The sequence below is a fragment of the Hemitrygon akajei genome, chromosome 16, assembly GCF_048418815.1.
Source record: "Hemitrygon akajei chromosome 16, sHemAka1.3, whole genome shotgun sequence".
NCBI lineage: Eukaryota > Metazoa > Chordata > Chondrichthyes > Myliobatiformes > Dasyatidae > Hemitrygon > Hemitrygon akajei.
This window is the reverse complement of record NC_133139.1, coordinates 37,395,836-37,422,142: the sequence shown is the minus strand read 5'-3', so window position 1 is coordinate 37,422,142 and position 26,307 is coordinate 37,395,836. Positions and strand designations below refer to the sequence as shown.

The 26,307-nt window shown below is 42.1% G+C and overlaps 1 protein-coding gene across 10 annotated transcripts in view; it reads right to left on the bottom strand.

Moving 5' to 3' along the window:
- Positions 1-26,307, bottom strand: part of sema6bb (sema domain, transmembrane domain (TM), and cytoplasmic domain, (semaphorin) 6Bb) — a 533,030-nt gene that overhangs the window by 261,072 nt on the left and 245,651 nt on the right. For all 10 annotated transcript variants that reach the window (XM_073068714.1, XM_073068715.1, XM_073068716.1 and 7 more), the window contains one exon: positions 11,112-11,229. In XM_073068714.1, coding sequence (XP_072924815.1) covers positions 11,112-11,229 — 118 coding nt within the window. The remainder of the gene's footprint in view (positions 1-11,111; positions 11,230-26,307) is intronic.

Genomic DNA, 26,307 nt, shown 5'->3' with positions numbered 1-26,307 from the left:
ATTTGACAAAACACTAAAGTGTTTCTGAAAAATCCCTGCAAAATCTGCCGATGAGACTGGGCTAACTGTTTACACATTAGTAGAAGGATAGCCACTACTGTCCATGTCACTGCGATGGAAGCCACAGAATTAAGGAATTACGGTACACCAAAAGCAACAAAATGGAAATCATGGTAGAACATTCATCTACGGCAAAGAACTTTTTGTATAAAACCTTCCTGAAACAGAAATTCATCCTATAGCCATTGCAATTTTGCTCTATTCTGTAATCATTATATTGCAGCAACTAGAAACCTCATCTTATTTTTCATAAGACCTTTTTATAATTCATGCACATATTTAATCATTTTATTCCTGCATCTGATTATTACATATTTAATTAACTGTCCCACATCTGTTTGATCATTCTATGTTTAATCATTCTTATTTATGCACATGTTTAATGACATTCAGCCAACTGCAAACATATTTAAATAAATTTGGTCAACTAAAATATCAGAAAGATTTACGACTCACTGAATATTCAGTCAACAATCAAACATGAGGAAAATTGGTTTACCCTCAAATAATATTTTACTGTTGCTAAATATATGCCTCATTCAGCAACACCACTGTGTAAGTTTCGGCACTGCATCCTAAGACTTTCATGTTCAGATCTTGGGTCATATCTAATTGGGAAACCTCCCTTCAGAACATTTTTTCCCCAACTTTTTAGATCCAAACATAATAATTCATGTTTTGGGGAAATTCATTGAGGCTTTGATTCCAGAATGGTGCTTGGTTAGTTTGGCAAGGGGTTAAATCAGGCCCTGACAACTGCAGCAGCCCAGATTTGATCTTGATCTGGGATACTGTGTGAAGCTTGCATGATTTTCTTGTGACAACCTGGATGTTCTCGACTCCTCCCACGTCCATAGCTGTGCTGGTATGTTAACTGGGCAATATAAATTACCCCCTACCCCACCAGCGCAGGTTAGTGGCAAAGGAAACAGAGGGGAATTGATTGGCATGTGACAGAGAGCAGACAAATAAAAGGAGGAGCGGTACTGATGGGATTGCTCTGCTGATGACACACATGTACGTCAAAGTCAAGTACACTCTTACATGCACAAGTTCAATGACAAACTTGCAGCAGCACTACGGGTACATAGCTACAGATACATAATGTTCATGAGGAAAAAATATTCATGATAGAACACAAGTAGAACAAAACCAAAGTCCATTACAGTGCAAGGTGGCTGTAACGTTGCAATACTGAGGTAGTGATTAGCATTGTACAAGTTGGTTCATGAACTAAATGGCTGAAGGGAAGTAGCAGGTCTTGAACTTGGTGGTGTTAGACTTCAGACTTCTGTACCACCTGCCTGATAGTAGATGTCAGAAAATGGCATAGCCCAGTTAGTGAGATCTTTGAAAGTAGATGTTACCTTCCTGAGCCAGCACCTCATATTGATGAATCCAATAATGGGGAGGGATCTGCCATGTATTGAGCTGAGTCCACTACTTGTCTGATGGGCCAGCTGGCCTTCTTATGTGTTGTTATGTGAAACAGAGTGATCAAACCGCATTTTAGATTATCAAGCTGCCTAGTAAAATTTCACTCCTGATATAATTCTGTTGAATTTTCCATAAGATCAGAAAACCATAGGAGCCGAATTAGGCCATTTGGCCCATTGAGTCTGCTCTGCCTTTCAATCATGGATGATTTCTGAGTCAGCATACTTGAGGATATATCCTGGGCCTGACATATTGACGAAATTACAAAGAAGGTATGACAGCAGCTATATTTCATTAGGAGTTTGAGGAGAATTGGTATGTCACCATAAGCACAAATTTCTACAGACATACCGTAGAGAACATTCTAATTGGTTGCATCACCATCCGATGTGGAGGGGCCACTGCACAGGATCAGAAGAAGCTGCAGAAAGTTGTAAACTCAGCCATCTCCACCATGAGTACTAGCCTTCTCTACATCCAGAACACCTTCAAAAATGTGGCATCCATCATTAGAGAACCCCATCACACAACACATGCCCTCTTCTCATTGCTACCATCAAAGAGGAGATACAGGAGCCTGAAGGCACACACTCAACATTTCAGCTTCTTACCCTCCACCATCAGATTTCTGAATGGACAATCAACCCTTGAACACTACTTCAGTCTTTTTCCCCTTTTTTTGTACTACTTATTTAATTCTCTCTTTTATATATACTTTTTATTGTAATTTATAGCTTTTGTTATTATGTATGGCAATATACTGCTGCTGCAAAACAACAAATTTCTGCAACATATGCCGGTGATATTAAATCTGATTCTGACCAGTAGACATAGGAGCAGAATTAGGTCTTTCTGCCTACTGTATCTGCTCTACTGTTTGATTATTGCTGATTTATTTTCCCTCTCAACTCTATTCTCCTACTATCCCTCATACTAAATCATCGCTTTATATATAACCAGTGACTTGGTCTCCACAGCTGCCTGTGGCAATGAATTCCCCAGATTCACCACTTTCTGTCTAAAGAAGTTCCTTCTTATCTTATTTCTAAAGGAAGACCTTCTATCCTGAGGCTGTGCCCTCTGGTCCTAGACTCCCCCACTATTAGAAACATCCTCTCTACAATCACTCTCTCTTGGTCTTATAATATTTGGTAAGTTTCAGTAAGATTCCTCCTCATTCTTCTAAGCTCCCAGCAAGTGCAGACACAGAGCCATCAAATGCTTCTCACACATTAATCCTTTCATTCCTAGGATCATTCCTGAAAACCTCCTCTGGACCCTTTCCAATACCTGCAGATCCTTTCTTAGATAAGGGGCCCAAATTTGCTCACAATACTCCAAATGTGGTTTGACCAATGCCTTATAATGCCGCAGCATTATATTCTTGCTTTTACATTCTCAAAATGAATGCTAGCATTGCATTTGTCTTCCATACTACCAACTCAGCTGAAAGTTAAGTTAACCTTTAGAGAATCCTGCACTGGAACTACAAGTACATTTACACCTCTGATTTCTGAATTTGCTCCTCATTTAGAAAATAGCCTTTACTTTTCTTCTTTCTACCAAAGAACATGACTATATACTTCCCTGCACTGTATTCCATCTGCCATTTCACTAATTCTCCTAATCTGTCCCAACCCGTTCTGCAGATTCCGTGTCCTCAACACTACCTGCCACTCCACCTATCTTTCGATCATCCACAAACTTAGTCATGAAGCCATCAATTGCATCATCCAGATCATTACCAAATCATGTTACCTATTTTTCCTGTGCAGTTATTAACTATGTATAATGAATGCAAAGTGAGCATTTATCTTCATCCTGCTTCCAATGATTTTGTTCTGATTTATGAAGCTGAACATGGAAGCAACCAACCTTCTGCTTTCCGATGGAGTTAAAATTTGGAAATCTCTCAGCTGTGACCATTCTAGGCTTCTCTCACTACCATATCGTTAGTAGCAGCACACCAGACCTGATGGAATACACTGTTACAACAGCGCTTGAAAAAGTTCTCATGCCAGAACATGACATGACATGGTGGAGACTGAGTGTGCCTTTTGCTCAGTAACTACATGGTTGACCCATAGCAAGGAATAGAAAACTACCAGATAATGAGTGTGGGCCTTTCACAGTGAGCACATCTTGAGAACAAATTAAAACACCCATTAAACTTCAGCATGCTTTACTTCAAAATTCTTTGAAATATTTTGATGCAGAAAAGCAATAAGGGTGGCAGAGCGGAGCTTCTGCCTTCCCACTCCAGCCACCCGTGTTCCATCCTGAACTCTGGTGTAAGAGTACATGCACGTTCCGCCTCTGACCACGTGGGTCTCCGCTGGATTCTCCAGTCTCCACCCCCATCCCAAAGGCACACAATTTCTAAGTTAATTAGCCAATGCAAACTGCCCCTGGCATGTGGGTAAGTTATAGACTCTGCGGGATTTCAATGGGAATTTGACGAAAATTATAGGATTACTGTGGCATTAGTTTAAATGGGGTCCTGATGGTTGGAGCAGGCTCAGTGGACCAAAAGGTCAGTTTCACGGCTGCATGACTACATTCTATAAATACAAAAATTACACTTATTTAGTAGTTTGAGGCTACTAAAGGCAGCTCTGAACTGAAAATGGAGTATCAATTTTGTTCTCTCCTTTTCAATGCCAATGAAACAGGTTTCCTTTTACATTGGCATTCTAAGGACAAACCATTTCAGTCACTAATCAATTGTGCCACTAATTGGAAGTGACTGCATATTCTTCAACTACTAGGATAGAAAGCATACTGAGGTTGTTACTCTGTGTACACTGACTGCAGAAGGGAGAGTATCAGTTTCAGTCCCCAGGCTTTGTAATCCAATTCTTCGATTTGCACTAAACCGTTTTTTTTACCCCTTCTGCTGCTGAGTGCTGGTATTTACTTGAAAATTTTCAAGTTTTCAGTTCTCCAAGAACTGCCCAGGAAAATTTGCAAGTAATCTCTGTTCATAAGGATTTTGAGGCTATCTTTCTGAAATTTTACAATACTGTTATATCATATTTCTGTGTGATTACCTAGGGTACAACAACTGTACAATACCTCAACCCAATCTTATATGGTTGCTTGAAGACTAATACTGTGAGGAATACTACACTCTAGATCACTTTGATCACAGGTTCCTGTTTTTTCTCCAAATGAGGACAGAAAATGATAGTGATCAGGAAACGTTGCTGCCATTCGAGGATAGAAGCCAATTTATGGCAGTGCTCTTGGTCTTGTCATGTCATTTAAAGGCTGGAGGAAAAAGTGTTGAGGATTGGTATCTCATAGCACAGCAGTGGAATAAAACTTTGGTTGGATAATTTACTTTCAGGATATAAAAAAGAAATCTTGGCAGATTCAGATGAGTAAATTTGCTTTATTGAGTTGAAAAAATATATTTGAAAACAACGCCACCCCCATAGCAATGGAAAGGAAAAGGCAATCTGGTTATGAAAGAAACAATGGTTTCCTTTGGATTTATTTGGAAACATTAAGCTGCCCTGAAGGTTGTCAATAACGTTATTCATAACGAGAGAACAACACAATGCTGATTTGTCAAGTAGGTGTTTGTTGAATGCATTTAAAATCAAGCGTTGACTGTTTCCGAAATCTCAGAGTACATAAATAATAGTGAAAGAAATGCTGGAATCTATTATTAGGGACAAGGTAACAGAGCACTTAGAAATCATAATATGACTGGGCAGAATCAACACATGAAAAGAATCTTATGTTTAATAAATGTGTTGGAGCTTTATAAAGATTGCAGCTGACAGGATAGATATGGGTAAACTAAAGGAGGTGGATTCAGATTTTCAATGAACAGTTGACAAAGATTTAAAAGGCATTGTATAAAATTAAATTGGCGATCCTTGCATGAACTGAGCATTGGCTAATAGACCAAAGAAACACAATAAAAGGGATATTTTGATTGAAAACACTGCAAATTATTGAGAAGTGCAAGGAGTGACAGTACTTGAACCTCAGCTGTTTACAACCAACATTAGTAAGTCAGATGAGAGTTACTGTATGTACAGTGATGATACAAAACTGGATGGAAGGTTAAGCTGTGATGAGAATGCAGTGGACTACAAAAGGGCACTTACAGGAAAAGAACATGGATAACGTGGGGAAAGATAAAGTTCTCCACCAGATGGAAAATAGAAGGAAAATAGTATCTTAGAAAGCTAAAATAGTGGGAAATGTCAGCAGAGTGAGGGATCTGTGTATTCTCATTGATGAATCACAGGAAATTAATATGTAGCCTCAATTATGTAAGTGAATAGAAGATGAATATGCTCAGAGGAGAGTGCAAGAATAAAGATGACTTACTAAAGGAGCTTTAAGAGTTGACACCTGGAGCACTCAGCATTCTGGTCTCCCTACCTAAGGAAAGACATCCTTGGATCAGATGGGGTTGAATAAAAAACTCAACCCACCTATTTTTGGAATAAGGAAATTGTCCTGTGAAGTGGAGGATGCCTGTATTCTCATTGGTTTAGAAGAACGAGAGGTGATTTCATTGTGTGGCATAGTAATCTTTCCTGCACATTGGGAAGTCCAGAACAAGGGATCAGTCTGAGAAAAATGGATTAGCCATTCAGTACAGAGATAAAGAGAAATCTCTTCAATCGTTGATTGGGTATCTTTGGAATTCTCCAATGCATTATTTCTTCTCTTGGGTGCCTTTAGTGGTCACTGTTGGATATGTGTTAATGAGTGGACAGCAACTGAGAGCAAGTCTAAACTTGCCAGTGTTAAATAGCCATATGACTCTTACACTACGGCTCACGCATGTAACAAGGTGACAATGTAAGAAGCTCTCCTGTTTTGCTCATGGTGATGCCAAACTAGCCAATGAGCTGATCAATTTCTTTGCTCGCTTCGGTAAGGACAATAAGGAACCACTGATGAGGGGATTAACATCGAAGGGAGGAACTGCACAAGCAGAGGCTTATACTCCATAACGTTAACGCATGTAGAGGAGTGGGACCAGACAGCGTACACGGACTGGTCCTCAGGGGCTGCGCCAACCAGCTGGTGGAAGTTCTAATGGATCTTTACAACCTCTTACTGTCCCAGGCTACGGCTCCGGCATAATACAAAGCAGCAACCAACATACCAATCCCCAAGATGTCAGCGACAACATGTCTTAATGACCACAGACCGGTGCCATAGTTATCAAATGCCTGGAATGACTGGTTATGCCCCATATGAAGAATGTAATCCCAGCTACCTTGGACCTGCAACACACACAAAATGCTGGTGGAACACAGCAGGCCAGGCAGCATCAATAGGAAGAAGTACATTCGACGTTTCAAGCTGAGAGCCTTCGTCAGGACCAGCATTTTGTGTGTGTTGCTTGAATTTCCAGCATCTGCAGATTTCCTCGTGCTTACCTTGGACCTGCACCAGTTTGCCTACAATAGATCAACTGGCGATGTCATTACTATTGCCCTTCATATTGTTTTGGAACAGCTGGAGCACAAAGACACCTACTTCAGGATGATATTCATTGATTACAGCTCGGCCTTAAACACCATTCTACCAAACATGCTGACTGTTCGATTGGAGCAGGAACCACAACCTATCACTCAACATCAAGAAGACAAAATAAATGATAATGCACTTCTGGAAGACAAGAGGTCCCAAACAAGCCCCACTATTCACAAACGGCGAGGTAGTGGAAAGGGTCTCCAGTTTGGAGACTCACATCAAGGTCCATCAACACAACCTCAATAGTAAGGAAGGCACAACAGTGTCTATACCACCTGAGGTGCTTAAGGAGAGTTAATCTGCCCTAAACGTTGTTGGCCAACTTTTATCAATGCGAGGTAGAAAAGATACTGACATATGGAGTGACAGTGTGGTACTCTAGCTGCAGCAAGACAGATCACAAAGCACTCCAACACAGTGATTAGGACGGCTCAGCACATCACTGGGACTCAACGCCATGCCCGGAAACAATCTACAACTATCGATGCCTACAGTGAGCTTGCAACATCACCTCATCCCAAACACTGTCTTTTCAACCTCCTGCTATCAGATAGGAGATACAGAAACATCGTACCCAAGACAGTAAGGCTGAAAAGCAGCTTCTACCTGAGGGCTGTTGTGCAGTTGAATAATGCTACACCCCGGCTTACAGTGGCCTTTGAATATTATAGACTATCAAAGCCACTTGTTGCATGTAAACATGGGAACTTTTTAAAAAATGTAATTAAGCTGTCAGGCATACATTGCAAATAACGGGTTTACACGGACTGGAGTAGCACCCCACTCTTGTCATTCTGAACAACGACAGTAAAGTTCTATTCTATTCCAAGTACTCATAAGTCATACTAATTATGTCACAGAAGAGCACCAATGGCCTATGCCAGCTCCAACAACAATCCTATTATAAACACAAGAAATTCTGCGAATGCTGGAAATCCAACGCAGCAGACACAAAATGTTGGTGGAGCTCAGCAGGTTAGGCAGAATCTGTAGAAATGAATAAACAGTCAGCAATTCGATCAGAGACCCTTCTTCAGGACTCCATTAGCTGCCCCCTTAATATCCGTGGCAGCCCTGTTATTTTATTTGTCTTCACGTGCTCATCAAGACCCAATTGATTCTTTTGCCACTTACCTACATTAAGGAGTAACTTACAGGAGGCGGCTAACTTACCAGCGCATCTTTGGAATGTGGATGTAAACTGAAGTACCTGGCAGAAACTTCGTGGTCACAAGGAAAACATGGAATCTCCACACAGATATTACCTGAGGTCTGGATTCAACCAGCATCCCTGGAGTTGTGAGGCAGGAGCGATAGGTGGTGCACCCCCATGCTGCCCATGTTTAGCTGGTATTTTCAAGAGAATGGGAGGAAACTGGAGTAATAAGCCCTTTAAAGGAGAGGCCATATATTCTGAGTACTCCTTCAATTAATTCCATATATTCATTAGAATGCGTGAGTGATATATGACTGATTGTCAGCAGGAAAAAGACTTTATTTATGTCTCTCTAGTTCAAGTAGGCTTAACATTTTTATGTCACTTGTATTTCAAACACCTCTGTCAACGCTTTCATATAAATAATATACTGTTCCTTCGTGAACTGTTGGCAGAGGTCGAGGACGAGACTGTAAAATCATTCACTTGTGTCAAATCATTCTTGTACTACTTCAGTAAATCTTGTATGCAAGGTTCTCAGTTTAGGTAAAGAAAGGAAAGGAACTTAAGAGAAGGAAATTTTACAGCAGCCTTGCTGGAAGAAATTTTACAGAAAATTATTTGCTGTGTTTTTGTTTTGCTGCGGACACTCTCTGGACATCTGCCCACTGATATCAAGTAGAGGGAGTGTCCATTATGAGGATTGTTTGTGTGAAGATCAGGGGTGAGTTTATTCAGACCTGAAAGCCAATTGACAGGTAGATGCCCAGGCTTGTGTCATTTGTACTCCTGGCTTCAGGTGTGACTTCCTGGAAGTGAGCAGCTAAAACAGACAGGGCATAAAATGATTCAGGCAAATAGACTGGGCAAGAAGGGTGGCATGGGCATGAAGGGTTAAACAACCTATTTCTGTGATGTATGACTCTGTGAATATGAGTTTGAAAAAGCCAATTGAACTCCCACTATTGGATTTGAGCTTCTCCTTAGAACTGATGTCAGTAGAGTGATTAATTCAGAGAATATTTGATGGTCTCGCTGTTGGTGATAAAACTGCCATAATATTAGAAATATTCATAGTGAGGTTATTATTTTCTTCTGTACCACAGCTGCTTGTAACTCGGCAACCCATCCCCCATCACTGACATGTGGCTCCAGTTAGCCCATAGCCATTGTCCAAGTCTGAATCAGACAGTCTGTAACCTCAGGGTCCTATCTGACCCTGACCTGAGCTTCTGACCCCAAATCACCTCCTTCATCAAAACAGCCACACTTCCACCTCTGTAATGTCAGCTCCATCCTAGCTGAAACCTATATCCTGCTGATGTGCTTTTGTTACCTTCAGATTTACTGTCTGTGCATGTCTAACAATTTTACCATCCTTTATAACCCTGTTCTTATTCAAAACTCTGTTGCTTGTATTCTAACTCATCTCAAGTCTGCTGCTGTGATTGATGAACTGTATTAGTTCCTAAACTAATTCTCGGCTGTGTGTTCAAACCCTCACAGAACTGAGTGTCACTTCCGCCAGTCCCACACCCATTGAGATCTCTGCATTCTTCCAACCCAGGCCTTTGCGCCCATCTGCCACCTACTTTCCTCCACTATTAGAGCCCAGGCTTTAGTCGTTTGGTTTCAAATTGTTAACTTTCTGCCTACAGCTTTCCTATTTGTTTTCCTCTCTCTCATACTCTCTTAGCTTCTTAAGACCTACCTGAGCCAAGCTTTTCATGAACTATCTTTATCTTTGACATGAAATTAGATCTTTTTCATGACTATAAACATTTCTTCATTTACAAACGATTAAAAGATCCAAGAGGATGTAAATAATGACATTGTTTTAAGGGAAACCAGCTGCATTCATTATGGATCTGATCGATGCTTTTAGGGAGGCGATATTTCCATCAGGAAGTGAAATGGTGGGTTGGCAAGAACCAGACATATCGATAGACCATTGATGCCACCCGCACTATGCTGATCCTGGTAAATCATTTTCTTTTCATTTTGATCACCAGTATTTTGTGCACGGCAAAGGAGGAAGAACAGAGCGAGATAAATCTTCAAGATGTCTAATTGCTGCAAGGCTCAAGCATCAGCATTCTCTAGCCACAAACTAAAATTTGAATGAAGACTTGAACCTTAGAAATCATTCCCAGCTGTACAATATGATATTTCCATTTCACTAATGTATCTTGAGTGACATTAACCAAGCTTCGCTTTGAGCAATTTTCTGTTGTGGACTTAAAGTAACTAAGAACCAACTCAATCAGGCATTACATATCACCCCCTCAAGATAAACAGTGTTATGTATATGTATGTCTGTGGCTGCTTTAACCAGGTTGACATTGACTTTGCCCAGATGGGATGGGAGTAGGAGTATGTCACTGTTGCATTACGATTGGCAGCAATGTAGAATAGTCACCTCATTTACATTCAAAGTGGCAACCCTGACAAGTTAGTTGGGACCACACACACATACACACACACTTATCCCTATACACAGACACTAACTGTTCATGCACACATTCATGAAGGCACCACAGTGGATTCACAGATTGGTAATGAGAGCAGTATTATTTTGACTGATTTTCATCCAGGCATGCAAAATCACTTCAGCTAAGATTACCTCGCCCCTCCCCCACCAACAATTGAATATGCATGCTTTACATTTGTGTGTACAGTCCCAGAATACATTGACTCACTATTGAGTAGTTTTCACACAATAAAGTTTTCATCTGCAAAGCCAATGTCAAAACTAATTGAGGTCAAAACTCTTCTAAACTTTTATGTTAATGCATTAACATTTCAGTCGAATAACAAAAATACCATGGAGACATTGCATAGCATTACAATCTCATTTAAAAATAAGAAACAGAATTATTAAAAAGATTATCTTAACTGATAATGATATAACATTTGGAAGAGTTTGAATCACAGTCACTACATTTACCTTCCACCAACGAAAAGGGTCCTGTTTACTTTCAGTATCCGTTGAAAATCCAGCCTCTCTGTGAGGCCAGGGCTTGCTCCGGGTCCATTTCCGACAAAGACTATGCTGTGCTTCATGTCTGTGGAGAAAGAAACGGCTTCTGAATAGGGTGTTCTGATGCTTATTTTCCCCTCTTCCTCTAATGAATGCTGGTTAATATTTCACACTTGGGAGCCCAAATCCAATTTCACTGTTTGAGCCCAGACAGTTTTACTCGACATTTATTTCCAGCACTGGATCACAACAAAGATCCCAATAGAATGCAGTCTCCTTGGCTGAGATCAATTCTCTTAGTGCTGACCAGACCCGATTGGTACTTGGTTAATTTTTGGCACTTGTAAGGCAAAAAGCTTTGTTTACATGCTATCCAGACAGATAAGTATATCGAGGTACTACAAATGAAAAACAAAAAACAGAATACGGAATATAGTGTTACTGAGAAAGTACAGTGCAGGTAGACAAATAAAGCGCAAATGTTTAGAAAAGTGCAGAAATATCAAATAAGATATGTTGAAAGCCTAGAATAGATGGAAATAAGGATAGCACCAATTTTAGCAAGGAATGCATTTAAGCATAAAGTACAGTGCTGATTCTGATATGGGTCTCTACTTTAGACTGAGAGTGAGAAGGGAGCAAGGGAAAGGGAATCATGATTGCAAAAAGGGGAAGGGCGAAGAGAGGGTGCAGGAAGCACCAGAGCGACATTCTGTAATGATTAACAAATCAATTTTTTGTAATTAAATTATCTTGTCTGGTATCTCAAGGCTGGGTATACCTGCATCCACCCCTGGCACTCCTTCTCTGCCACCTGTCCCACAACCCTCATGTGGCACTCCACCCCATCTTTCTCAACATTCTTTGCTCTCGCCAGATTTACAAACACTCTCTCTGCTCCACGTATATATATACAGCAATGTGCATAAGTCTTAGGCACCCTAGCTATATATATGCATCCAAGACTTCTGCACAATACTGTATCTCAAACCATAATGTTCATAAATCAAGGCCATTATCCCAGCTTCAATTCCAAAAGTGCATTCCATTATTGCAATTGAAGAAATACACACAAGTTGCGGGAGAAACCGAGCAGGCCAGGCAGCATCTATGGAAAAGAGTACAGTCAATGTTTCGGGCCGAGACCTTTCATCAGGACTGGGGAGAAAAAGATGAAGAGACAGAGTAAGAAGGTTGGGGAAGGGGAGGAAGACACACAGGTGACAGGTGAAACTGGGAGGAGGGGAGGGGTGAAGTAAAGAGCTGGAAAGTTGAATGGTGAAAGAGATACAGGGCTGGAGGAGGGGGCAGAAGGCTGGAAGAAAGAGAAGGGGGAGGAGCACCAGAGGGAAGTGATGGCCAGGTAAGGAGAAAAAATGAGAGAGGGAGATGGGAATGGAATGGTGAAAAGAGGTGGGCTTTATGGGAAGTTTGAGAAATCGATGCTCATACCATCAGAATCAGATTCAGGTTTATTATCACCAGCACGTGACGCGAAATTTGTTAACTTAGCAGCAGAAGTTCAATGCAATACATAATCTACCAGAGAGAGAAATAATAATAATAATAAATAAAATAAAACATAATAATACATAAACAAGTAAATCAATTACGTGTATTGAATAGATTATAAAAAATGTCCAAATACAGAAATACTGTATATTAAAAAAGGTGAGGTAGTGTCCAAAGCTTCAATGTCCATTTAGGAATCGGATGGCAGAGGGGGGCTACCCAGATGGAATCTATGGCATTGCTCCTCCAACCTGAATGTGGCTTTATAGTGACAGTAGAAGAGGCCATGGACTGACATGTTGGAATGGGAATGGAAAGTGGAATTAAAATGGGTGATCACTGGGAGATCCCACTTTTACTGGTGGATGGTGAATAGATGCTCAGTGAAGTGGTCTCCCAATCTATGTTGGGTCTCACTGATATACAGGGGACCACACTGGGAGCACCACATACAGCAGATGACTCCAAAAGATTCACAGGTGAAGTGCCCCCTCACTTAAAGGACTGTTTGAGGACTTGAATGGTAGTGAGAGAGGAGGCATAGGGGCAGATGTAGCACTTGTTCCACCTGCAATGGTAAGTTCAAGGAGGGAGATCGGTGGCGAGGGATGAATGGACCAGGGAGTTGCGTAGAGAGCGATCACTGCGGAAAGCAGTAAGTGGGTGGGAGGGAAAGATGTGCTTGGGATTCCATTGGAGTTGACGGAAGTTAAGGAGAATTATGTGCTGGATGCAGACTCTGGTAGGGTGGTAGGTAAAGGCAAGAGGAACCTTAACCCTGGAGGGGTGGCGGGAGGACAGGGTGAGGGCAGATGTGCGTGAAATGGAAGAAATCCGGTGAGGGCAGTGTTGATGGTGGAGGAAGAGAAGCCCCTTTCTTTGAAGGAGGAGGACATCTCCTTTATTCTGGAATGAAAACCCTCATCCTGAGAGCATATGCGGCTGATACGGAGGAATTGAGAGAAGGGGATGGCATTTTTACAAGTAACAGGGTGGGAAGAGATATAGCTGAGGTAGCTGTGAAAGTCAGAGGGTTTATAATAGGCATCAGTAGATAAGCTGTCTCCAGTGATAGAGACAGAGAGATTGCAAAAGAGAAGGAAGGAGTTGGAAATGGACCAGGTAAACCTGACGGCAGGGTGGAAGTTGGATGCAAAGTTGATGAAGTTGAAGAGTTCCACATGGGTGCAGGAAGCAGCACCAATGCAGTTATAGATGCAGTGCAGGAAAAGTGCAGAACTGTCACCAGTGTGGGCTTGGAGCCTAGACTGTTCCAAGTAACCTCCAACCTGATGGCATAAACATCGATTTCTCAAACTTCTAGTAATGCCTCCCCTCCCCACCACCATTCCCCATTCCCTTTTCCTTCTCTCACTTTATCTCTTTACCTGCCCATCACCTCCCTCTGGTGCTCCTCCCCTCTTTTCTTTCTTCCACAGCCTTCTGTCCTCTCCTATCAGATTCCCCCTTCTCCAGCCCTTTATCACTTTCACCAATCAACTTCCCCACTCTTTATTTCATCCCTCTTCTCACCTCTTGGTTTCACCCATCACCTTGTGTTTCTTCTTCCTCTCCCCCCACCTTCTTACTCTGACTTCTCATCTTTTTTTCTCCAGTTCTGATGAAGGGTCTCGGCCCAAAACATCATCTGTACTCTTTTCCATAGATGCTGCCTGGCTGGCTGAGTTCCTCCAGCATTTTGTGGGTATTGCTTGGATTTCCAGCATCTGCAGATTTTCTCTTGTTCGTGATTGCAATTGAAGAATCTGGTTCTCCTTTCCAACTATGATGGGTGTAGGTAGGGTAAACGAGCTGCCAGCAGATGTGATGCATGCGGGTTTGATTTCAACATTGAAGAGAAATCTGGATAAGGGGTATGGAGGGCTATGGTCCAGGTGCAGGTCGATGGGACCAGGTAAATTAATAATTCAGTACGGAGCAGATGAGACAAAGTGCCTGTTTCTGTGCTGTAGTGTTCTATGGCTCTGTAACTGTCTCCCTTTTTCCTCCGATCTTTACGGGGGATATCATTATGTTGCTTCCATCTTGTGTGACATCCCAGGTCCAGCCTGATCCCTGCTTAAGTACCATCAGACCATTTTCCTTCTAATGAATGGGTATAGGCGTAATCCTTTACAAACCTGGGCACGCTGGACACCCGGCTGATCTAATGACTTTTCCACTACAGGCTCATGCAAATCACAGCACAGAAGGTTGAGAATGGTTTTCTACTGTAACAGAGCTGAGCTGGAGGTGCCTGATGGATTAGTGCAGTCAGGTGTTCTCCCTAACCATTCTGTACCTGACTAGGGAGAACTGAACACTCTAGCCTATAATGAAATTAACTATTTTTAAGACCTTCAGCAATTGATCTGTGGTCACTTAATAGGGAACTCTCAGAAGAATCTAAAACCACATCGAATGTTTCCAGCCTTCTGTTTGATGGATTCAGTAGTAACACACGAAATGTTGGAGGAAATGAACAGGTCAAGCAGCATCAATGGAAAGGAACGAACAGCAGTGTTTCAGGCTAAGGCTCTTCATCGGGACTGAAAAGGAAGGGGAAGAAGCCGTAACATAAAATAAAAGTAGTAATTATTCCGACAGAATCAAGATTCGGTAGTTCTACCAACTGGCACACACACAAAGTACATCAAAAGTACAGCTTTTATGTTTAAATTGGATGAGCCCATGAGTGAGAGCCAGAGCTATGCCAACTAGAATTGAAAGTGCAAAACATTGTAGATTCTGAAATAAAAACCAGAGAACGGTGGAAATATTCAGCAGGTCAGACGGCATCTTTGAAGAAGAAACAGAACCTCAGGCATACTCCCTACACAATTCTCATGGCCACATTCGTCTTCCGTGGCCACGCAGTTCCCAAGAACCCTAAGGCCACGCCGTCACATTTATTCTGTGAAGTGAAGCAGCTACAAGTAGTTACTGGGCCTCAGGAGACAAAACCTGAAGTTCAACCCCAGACTGTTCTGACGGGCTTTCAACATGTAGTGTCAAAGGCTTTCTACAACTGCTTCTGACATTTTAAAGTTAAAATAGATGCGTATAATTAAAACACATAATTATTCACTTAAAATATATCTGACATCAATTAATTAAAACTTGAATAAACAAAAACTGAAACATCAAACAATCTCTTTTCAAACTCGGCAACTGAGAGCACGGTTCAAAGGAGAACTGTTCTTTCAGCTCAGGTCTCAGAGCCCGAAGGTGCAACAGGAGGTCATGTGGGCTGGTGAATGACACCTCTCCCTCAACGCTCGCTGTATTCCCATGACGAAGTGTGCAGGTGTGGAAGTCCAGAAAGAGCAGCAGCCAGTTGACGGTTCTCCATGGAAGTAGTGGCATGTTCAACAATTAGAATCAGAATCATGTTTAATATCACTGGCATATGTCGCAAAATTTGTTGATTTGCGCAGCAGTACATTGCAATACATAATAATAAAAAACTACAATTTACATTAAAAATACATCAAATAAATTACGCAAGTATGCAAAAAAGAGAGCAAAAACTGTTGACACCCAGGAACTTGGAACTGCTCATGCTTTCTACTCCTTATCCCTCGATGAGGACTGATGTGTGTTCCCATGATTTTCCCTTGTGGACGCTCACAATTGATTACTGACGTCGAGTGCAGGGTTGTTGTTGCGACACCTCTCAACCAGCTGATCTATCTTGCTTCTGTATGCCTCCTTGTCACCATTCTGCCAACATTAGTTGTGCATAGGCAAATTTATAGATGGCGTTTGATCTGTGCCTCGCCACACAGTTGGTGTGTGAGAGAGAGTAAAGCAGTGGGTTACACACACACCTCCAAAGCACTGATGTTTGAAGGAGTCTGCATACTTGCCAAAGTATCAGACAATATTCAATACACACCTGGATGCCTCTTCCATGACCTTGGACCCTGCATAGGTACGGAAAAAAGGCATTGTCCAGACTATTGCCACCATTTAACATCTCTGTGGGAGTGGACAGGGAGCTTTGGACACTATGCTCTCTACGGCCTTTAGATTATATAGCGCAGCACAGAAAATTTTCCAGATTTTATTATGCTAGACTGTAGGGACAATCCTTTTTTTGGGTAAATCTATTTATTTATTTTAAGGATAGGAGCAGAATTAGGCCATTTGACCCATCGACTCTGCTCTGCCATTCAATCATGGCTGATATTTTTTCCCCTCCTCAGCTCCACTCCCTGGTCTTGTTCCCGTAACCTTTGACTTTGTGGTTAATTAAGAACCTATTAATTTCTGCCTTAAATACACCAAAAAACAGGTCTCCACAGCTGCCTGTGGTAACAAATTCCACAGTTCACCACCATTTGGCTAAAGAAATTTCTCTGTGTTTCTGTTTTAAATGGATGCCCCACTATCCTGAGGCAGTGCTTCTTGTCCTAGACTGCCCCACCATGGGAAGCATCCTTTCCACAGCTACTCTGTCTTTGCCTTTCAACATTCAAAAGGTTTCAATGAGATCCCTCCTCATCCTTCTAAATTCCAATGAGCACCGGCCCAGAGCTATCAAACGTTCCTCACATGAAAGGGTTTTCATTCCTGGAATCATCCTTGTGAACTTCCTTTGGATCCTCTCCAATGTCAGCACATCTTTTTTTTAGATAAGGAGCCCAGAACTATTCACAATACTTAAGGTGAGGCCTCACCAGTGCCTGAAAAGCCTCAACATCACATTCCTGCTTATGTATTCAAGCCCTCTTGAAATGAACGCTAACACTGCATTTGCTTTTCTCACCACCAACTCAACCTGCAAGTTAACCTTTAGGGAGTTTTGCACGATGACTCCCAAGTCCCTTTGCATCTCAGATTTTTGGATTTTCTCCCCATTTAGAAAATAGTCTGCACATTTATTTCTTCTACTATACTGCATGACCATGTATTTTCCAACATTGTATTTCATTTGCCACTTTTTTTGCCCCTTCTCCTGAGCTGTCTCAGTCCTTCTGCAGCCTTCCTGTTTCCTCAACGCTACCTCCCCCTCCACCAATCTTTGTATCATCTGCAAAATTGTCAGCAAAGCCATCTATTCCATCATCTAAATCATCGATATACAGCATAAAAAGCAGTCCCAACACTGACCCCTGCTACCTCCTACCAATTAGCCAACGCTCTAACCATGCTAGCAACTTTCTTGTAATACCATGGGCTCTTAACTTGGTAAGCAGCCTCATGTATGACACGTTATCAAAGGCCTTTTGAAGATCCAAATATACAACACCCACTGCATCCCCTTTATTTATCCTACTTGTAATCTCCTCAAAGAATTCCAACAGGTTCGTCAGGCAGGATTTTCCCTTAAGGAAACCATGTTGACTTTGTCCTATCTTGTCCTGTGTCAACAAATGCTCCATCACCTCATCCTTAACAATTGACTTCAACATCTTCCCAACCACCGAGGTCAGGCTAACTGGTCTACAGTTTCTTTTCTGCTGTCTCCCTCCTTTTTTAAAGAGTAGAGTGACATTTACAATTTTCCAGTCTTCTGGAACCATGCCAGAGTCCAATGATTCCTGAAACGCCATTACTAATGCTTCCACAATTTCTACTGCTACCTCTTTCAGAACCTTAGGGTGCAGTTCATCTGGTCCAGGTGAATTATGCACCTTTAGGTCTTTCAGCTTGTTGAGCACCATCTCCCTTGTAATTGTAACTGCACTCACTTCTCTTCCCTCACACCCTTCAACACCTGGCACACAGCTAGTGTCTTCCACAGTGAAAACTGATGCAAAATACTTATTTAATTCATCTGCCATCTCCTTGTCCCCCATTAATATTTCTCTGGCCTCATTTTCTAGCAGTCCTATATCCACACTTACCTCTTTTTTATATACCTGGAAATGCTTTTTCTATCAACCTTGATTGTTTGCTAGCTTGCTTTCATATTTCATTTTTTCCCTCCTAGTGATTCTGAAGGTCCTTAAAAGCTTCCCAATTCTCTATCTTCTAGTTAATTTTTGCTTTGCTGTATTCCCTCTCTTTTGCTTTTACATTAGCTTTGACTTCGGTAGTCAGCCAAGGTTGTACTACTTCGCTATTTGAGTATTTTATTTTTGCTTTTGGAGTATATCTATCCTGCACCTTCCTCAGTTCCCAAGAAACTTGAGTCATCGCTGCTCTGCTGTCATCCCTGCCAGCATCTCCTTCCAATTTACTTTGCCCAACTCCTGGCTCATACAACTGTAATTTCCATTACTCCAGTGAAAAACTGCTACGTCAGACCTTACTTTCTCCCTATCAAGTTTCAAGTTGAACTCAATTATATGAAGTAACTCCTATGGGTTACTTTACCTTAAGTTCCCTAATCGCCTCTGGTTTATTACATAACAACGAATCTAGTATAGCTGATAACCCAGTAGGTTTAATGACCAGCTAATCTAAAAAGCTATTTCATAGATATTCAACAAATTCACTCTCTTGAGATCCATTACCAACCTAATTTTCCAAAACTACCTGCATGCTAAAATCTCCCATAACTACCGTAACATTGCCCTTCTGACACACCTTTCCTATTTCCCATTGTAATCTGTAGTCCACATCCCAGCTACTGTTTGGAGGCCTGTATATAACTGCCATCAGGGTCCTTTTACTCTTGTACTTCTTTAATTCAACCCACAAAGATTCAACAACTTCCGATCCTATGTCTCACCTTTCTAATGACTTGATGCCATTCTTTACCAGCAGAGATACCCCCCTTGCCTGCCTTCCTACCCCTTTGATACAATGTGTAACCTTAACATTCAGCTCCCAACTATAACCATCCTTCAGCCACGGTTCACTGATGGCCACAACATCATACATGACAATCTGTAAAACTGCAACAAGATCATCCACCTTATTTCTTATACTCCATGCACTGAGATTCAGCACTTTGAGTACTGTATTTGCTACCCTTTTTGATTCTCATCTCTAATGCACTGATACTCACCTTATTAGCTGCAATTTTGTCCTATCATCTGCCTGCCCTTCCTGACTGCACGCTACTGTTGCTTTTTCACCATCTGTCCTATCCTGAGTCCCTTCACTCCAGTTCCTATCCCCCTGTCAAATTAGTTTGAACCCTCCTCAACAGCTCTAACAAACCTGCCCACGAAAATATTTGTCCTCCTCGGGTTCAGGTGCAAGCCACCACATTTGTACCATTCATACATCTCACAGAAGAGATCCCAATACTCCAGGAACCTGAAGCCTTGCCCTCTGCACCAGCTTCTCAGCCATGCATTTCTCTGCCAAACCATCCTCCTTCTATCCTCGCTGGCATGTGGCACAGGTAGCAATCCAGACACTACGACCCTGGAGGTCCTGCTTCTCAGCTTTCTGCCTAGCTCTCTAAATTCTCTCCTCAGGATCTCTTTTCTTTTCCTTTCTATGTCATCGGTACCAATATGACCAAAGATATTTGGCTGCTTCCCTTCCTTCTCCAAAATGCTGTGGACGTGATCTGAGACGTCCCCGAGCCTGTTAACATACCATCCGGGTGTCCCATACATGTCCAAAGAATCTCCTGTCTCCTCCTCTGACTACTGAGTTCCTGATCACTACTGCTCCCCTCTTCCCCCTCTACACCACAGACCCACGCTCAGTGCCAGTAACCTGGTCTGCACGGCATTCCCCTGGGAGCTCATCCCCCACAACAGTACCCAAAATGGTATATTTATTATTGAGGGGAATGGCCACAGGGGTGTTCTGAGCTAACTGCCTATTCACCGTCCCGTTCCTTCTTCTGACAGTCACCCAGCTACCCACCTCCTGTAACTCAGGGATGACTACTTCCCTGTAACTCCAATCAGTGATCTCCACACTCCCCCGTACGACCCGGAGGTCATCCAGCTGCTGCTCCAGATGCCGAACACGGTCTACAAGGAGCTGTAGCTGGATGCACTTCACACAGACGTAGTTCCCTGGGAGATTCTGGGTCACTCAGGACTCCAACATTCGACACGAGGAACACACAATGGGTATTTAAACTTACACTGAGTACCCCTGACACAGCAATAAAAAAGGGAAACTTAACAGAAACTTACCCGGACAAGTTACTCAGAGCCAAAGCTTCTTTTAAGCCAAAGCATGACACTCCCACTTTCAACACTGGCCCACTCCAACAATGGTCCCTCCACTTGTCCCTACTATACTTTGATGTACTCCTCTCTGAGCTGCTCCCACAGCTGACCAGACTGCCAGAATGACACTGAGCACCTGTGAAGCTCTGCTTTTAAATGAGTGCTGTGGACCGAGAAACCTCCTCACTGTGTGCTGCTCCTACCACTGAGTAGGCCACCAGAATGCCACTGACATCCACAATATATTAAAGTAACCAACCGCAGACTTATCTGAGTGAACTTATTGGAAGAGAAGATGATCCTGGAGGACTCCCAGACAAAGTGGAAAGCTTTGACAATCCCCCTAGACATTAACAAGATTTAGGAGCAGATTCTGCAAACGTTCCTGGCGCTGACACATTTCCCTTCAACTCGCTCTCAATTTCTGAACACCCTTGAGGGTGAAATGCCTCTCGACGCCCCCCCCCCCCTTGATTGCTGTTCACCAGTGCATTGGGACACCAGAGATGGACATCATGGTTCCCCAACACATAATATCCTTTATGTTCTTCTGGAGCCTGGATTAACTGCAGCAGGAGTGAGAGCAAATACTCTATCTGATTCTACTAATCCAACTTCACTGCCAGGTCAGATGACCTGAGGGTGTTGGGAATGTGGTGGGATTTGCTTTAAGTCCAGACAGTCTGGCAATGCAAAATGAAACAGAAACTGAAATTATGGGAATGGCACTTATTATCTATTGTAGGGATGGGCTGGTGATTGGACTCAAGAGGCTCTCAGGTTTTCTTTTGGTAATCCCTTGGACAAGGATGACATGAATACACTCTAGAATTGTGGGTTCTCCTTGACTAATGAGTGCAATGCGTGATTCTATGTACTCTACCACAGGTGGCTAGTAGGGCAGAAAGGTAGGTAGTCTATCAGGTGAGCATTCCTCCTGCCACTGTATGCTCTTGGAACATAGACTCGAGGTTCACAATACCACCCTGAATAATCCCTCTCCACTCAAGTGGTCATGGTCAGAGTTGCTTAGGAGTCAACTGCAAAGTTGCAGTTCTTCAGGGGACCTTCTCTCAGAAACTAGAGAATTTGGAATTATTTGCTACAGAGAAGTGTGGGGAGAAATTCCTCGAGATAGGCATTCAAGGAATACTGAATGATGGACTTGAGAATCTCAGAGCATTTATCATCTTACAAATGGAATGGAAGCTCAGGAGGTTGAATTGCCTACTCTGTTTCTATTTCCAGCTATCTAGTGATGGAATATTAGTAGAATGATGTGGCCCTTTGAATGGTGATATATGTTTTTATGTGCTGAATATATGTAAATTTTATCAATAAAGCATGTTTTGTGAAAGAGAAGAAGCTCACGTTTGTCCGTCCACCAACCCTACACAGGTCCTGACAGTCACCTTCAGCCGAGCCACTCAAATACTGCCCTGCTCTGCACCACCCAATAATAACCAGGTATTTACTTCTCTGCTAACTCGTCAAGCAAAATCTATAGGAAACATTGTTTCTACTGCTTCTGGATTTCTTTTCAGAAATTCTTTATCTCTTAGACTAGAATGAGCTACCAGAGTCATATAGCACTACAACAGAGAAACAGGCTCTTTGGCCCATCTAGTCCATGCCAACCTGGTCTTCTGCCTGGACTCACCTACAGTATGTATCTAAATGTCAAATGTTAAAATTTCACCACATCTACCACTTCCACTGGCAGCTTGCTCCACATTCCCACCACCCTCTGAGTGAAGATTCCCCTTTTACCTTTCAGTCTAAACATATGATCTCTAGCTCTCAACTCACCCAAGCTGAGGGGAAAATGCCTGCATGCATTCACCCTGTCTATACCCCTCATACTCCTGCACACAGGAAATAACGTCCTAACCTATTCAACCTTTCCCTTTAACACAGTCATTGTTCATTGAGTGGAGCCAGATTCAAACTAAACAGTGGTATCTGGCACAACAGTGTATCAAGGTAATTTCACATGGTTCTGTTCCTAAAGTACAATCACGTTTTTAATGGTTACAATTACCATTCCACCTTTTACGGCTTCAGAACTCCCAAAAATGCTCTACAGTTGATGAAGAGCTGGTTTTTAGTGGATGTCACCATTGCAGTGTTCCCCAGAAAATGTGTACATTACGAGCTTCATATTGACAATAATCCTATTCACTGCTTTAGGGATACTGGCTGAAGGTGTTTGAAGGTAGACGTACCTTCCATGTCACAAAATCAGATCACACAGCAGATAACTAGCTGTCCTTAAGTCTAGATATCTGGGTTTTCAAGCTCCTGCATCTTCTCACAGAATATTAAAACCGAGAAAAAGTAACGGCTGGGGTGGCGGGCATCCTTACTAATGCTACAAGCACAGGTCCTTTGATGGTGTAGGTGGTTCGCAGCCTCGCCTGAACCCTTCTGCATGGGGGTCACCAGTTAAGGCTCATTTAAGTCCCAGAACTCTTTTGAAACATAATCAAATACCAAGAATAAAGTAATGTAAAACAAGGCACTATAAACAGTATGATGTATGATTTTACATGAAATTGCCTGAAGATATGACACAAAATATTTTATTACTATAGAAAATATTTTTATTGTAACTCGTGGGCTCTCTCTCTCTTTCTGCTCCCTCCCTCTCTGGAACACGCCCCCAGATGAGCTGGTTGAATCAGATACAATTGCTGTGCTTCAGAAGTATTTAAATGGACATTAGAAGGTCCTAACGCAGAAAATGAGATTAGTGCCAATGGTCAGAAAGGTCAGCATGGACAAAATGAGCTGAACAGTTTGTTTCTGTGCTGTGCAATTAAATGACTAACAATCTCATCCACTTGTGAGGGCAGGCAGAGGGCTGGTTAAAGACCTCATACAAAACCCACTAACACCAAGACACGAACTGCAGTTTTAGCTCACTTGTCTCAGATGCAGGACTTTGAACCCACAACCTGTCGAGTCAGCAGGACTGCCACATACTTAATCCACAGCCACTTGACCTAGGAATCTCTGGAGACAGACCACTGGGAAATGCTTATGTTAGCACTGTTTAGTGGATGTATTACTGAAATGCTTTGAAAATTATAAAGGGACACGTCTGAAGATCAGAGGGAATCTCCACAAAATAACGAAAGCTAATAACCCACTGTCTATGACCTAGCTGCTGATCCTGGTTTGCAGGTTTAACTGTGTGAGTGAACAAATCCTGAGCTTCCAGCTGTGGTCCTGTGGAGTTCACTGGTCCTTTCCTTTGCAGGAGCAGATGTGCTTTGATTACTGCCACCTCTGATTCTGAAGAAATGGCCCTGAGTATGGGAGGGGGCTCCAAGGGGCAATTCAGGGAGCTGTTGCAGTCAGGAATCACATCAGGACGGACCTCCTGTCTCAAATATTACATGGGACGGGAATGCATTGCTCGAGGGTCATACTGGCCTCTTCATCAAACTCAGACGTAGCGAAAGTGACAAAGTAAGAACTGTAATGTAAAATAAAGCAGATGTGAGGGTTACAGACAGAACTCTGGGATTTCTCAGAGTGTTGGAGACAAAGACTATTTGCCATAAAATTTAATTATTGCAAGGGAGTGGGAGGATATGATCATCTCCGAGGTTATTGGGTTGTAAATCAATGACCAAAATACAATGGGAAAACCATCAGCAACTGGCAGAAGTCAGACGAAATATTTTAACTTCAAGAATTGGCAAAGGCACATGTTAGAAATATGCAACTACCTCTTTTTAAATGTATTTAGTAGCTGATCAAGGGCAATCCTAAAATTCCTTGTTTCCCGCCATTCCAGGAGTCATGGCACAACTGATGCCTCTTCCAAAGGCTGTGAGACAACTTGGTCTCAGTGTGAAAGCTGATCATCTATGCCATGTGAACAGTAAATTAACAACAGTAACTTGCACTCACTTGCAACGCACACAAAATGCTGTAGGGAACTCAGCAGGTCAGGCAGCATCTCTGGACAGAAAGGAACAACCGACGCTTTGGGCCAAGACCCTTCATCAGGACTAGTACTCTTACAGCAGTTTTTCATGCAGTGGGAAGTACAGCACAGGTTTATGGGGTTCAGTGAAGAGAGTTGGATGAAACACATGATGAGCTGTGAGGCAAAATTTCACTGTTCAGGAGCACTGTGACAGCTGGGAATGTTTTAGTCTGCGCTAAAAATGTCAGTTCAGAATGTGCTCGACACCAGATTTTTAAAAAATAAATCTAATAATGAAATCAACTGCATGGAGTTTAATAGAACCAGACCGAGGCCACCCTTGGGAGTTCAGTGGCCATAGGGCTAACGAGCCTGTACTGTGCATTAGTGAGGGAGGAAGGTGAAGTGGCAGCAGGTGAATCTGCCACTTGGGAGGTAAGAAACTGGGAGTGTGTGACCGGCATAGGGTGGGTAGGGATGGGATAAGGGAAATACTTGTATTCAACAATGGAATCAGATTGGGTGAGGAAGTATTGCAAAGAAAGACTCACACTAGGCATTAAGGCCGACTATGATAATAAGGCTCATGATAAAAATGGTTTGAAGGTGGAGTTGATGAAAAAAAGAATCAAAACTGGTGCTGAAGAAACTCTTAATAAAATTATGCAGTGTTTAAATCATAAATCTGTATATAAAAATGTGTTCATAATTTTTGTACACAAGTGGCAACTAAGAAGGCTCCCTTCTATATCTGTCAGTTCCTGAATCACATCTTCACAGTTTTAATGCCTTCTGTAAGAACATAATGATCTCAGAGACACTATGATAAAAAAAAGGTTACTATCTCCTTTTTGACTAAATCTATCTGTTTCCCTTCCTCACTATTTTATTTCAATGCTTCCCCCACCAAAATTCACCCATATCGTCTACCTTAATTCCTTTCTCTAGGAACGTCCATCACAGGTGCATCGTCTTCAAATGTAAGAATAGAATTCTACAGCTCTTATACCCATCTTTCTATTGTACAGCTTGCACTCTTTGTAATTTATAGTCTTTAATGCAATGGGCAGTTTAGTTGTATTAACATAGAACACTGAACATAATATGTGGAACATAAAACAGTACAGAAGAGGAACAGATTCTTTAGCCAATGATGTCTATGGTGAACATGATGCCAAATTAAACTTATCTCTTCCCCTTCACATTATTGATATCCCTTGATTCTCTGCAGGTGTCTAGCTACAATTTCTTGAACACCTCTATTATATTTGCCTCAACCACTCCCTAGCAACGCATTCCAGGCACTCACCACACTCCATGTATAAAACATACCCCGCACATCTCTCTTAAATTTATGCCCTCTAGTATTTCACATTTTTATCCTGGGAGAAAAGTTCTGGCTGTCTTCCCTCTCAATGTCTCTCACAATTTAACTCATTTCTACAATGCCTCTCCAGATGAACTCAACGCTTTCTATGCCCACTTTGAAAGGGAGAATATAACGACAACTGTGAAGATCCCTGCTGCACCTGAGATCTCTGTCTCACAGACCGATGTTAGGCTGTCTTTAAAGAGGGTGAACCCTCGCAAGGCGGAAAGTATCGATGGAGTACTTGGT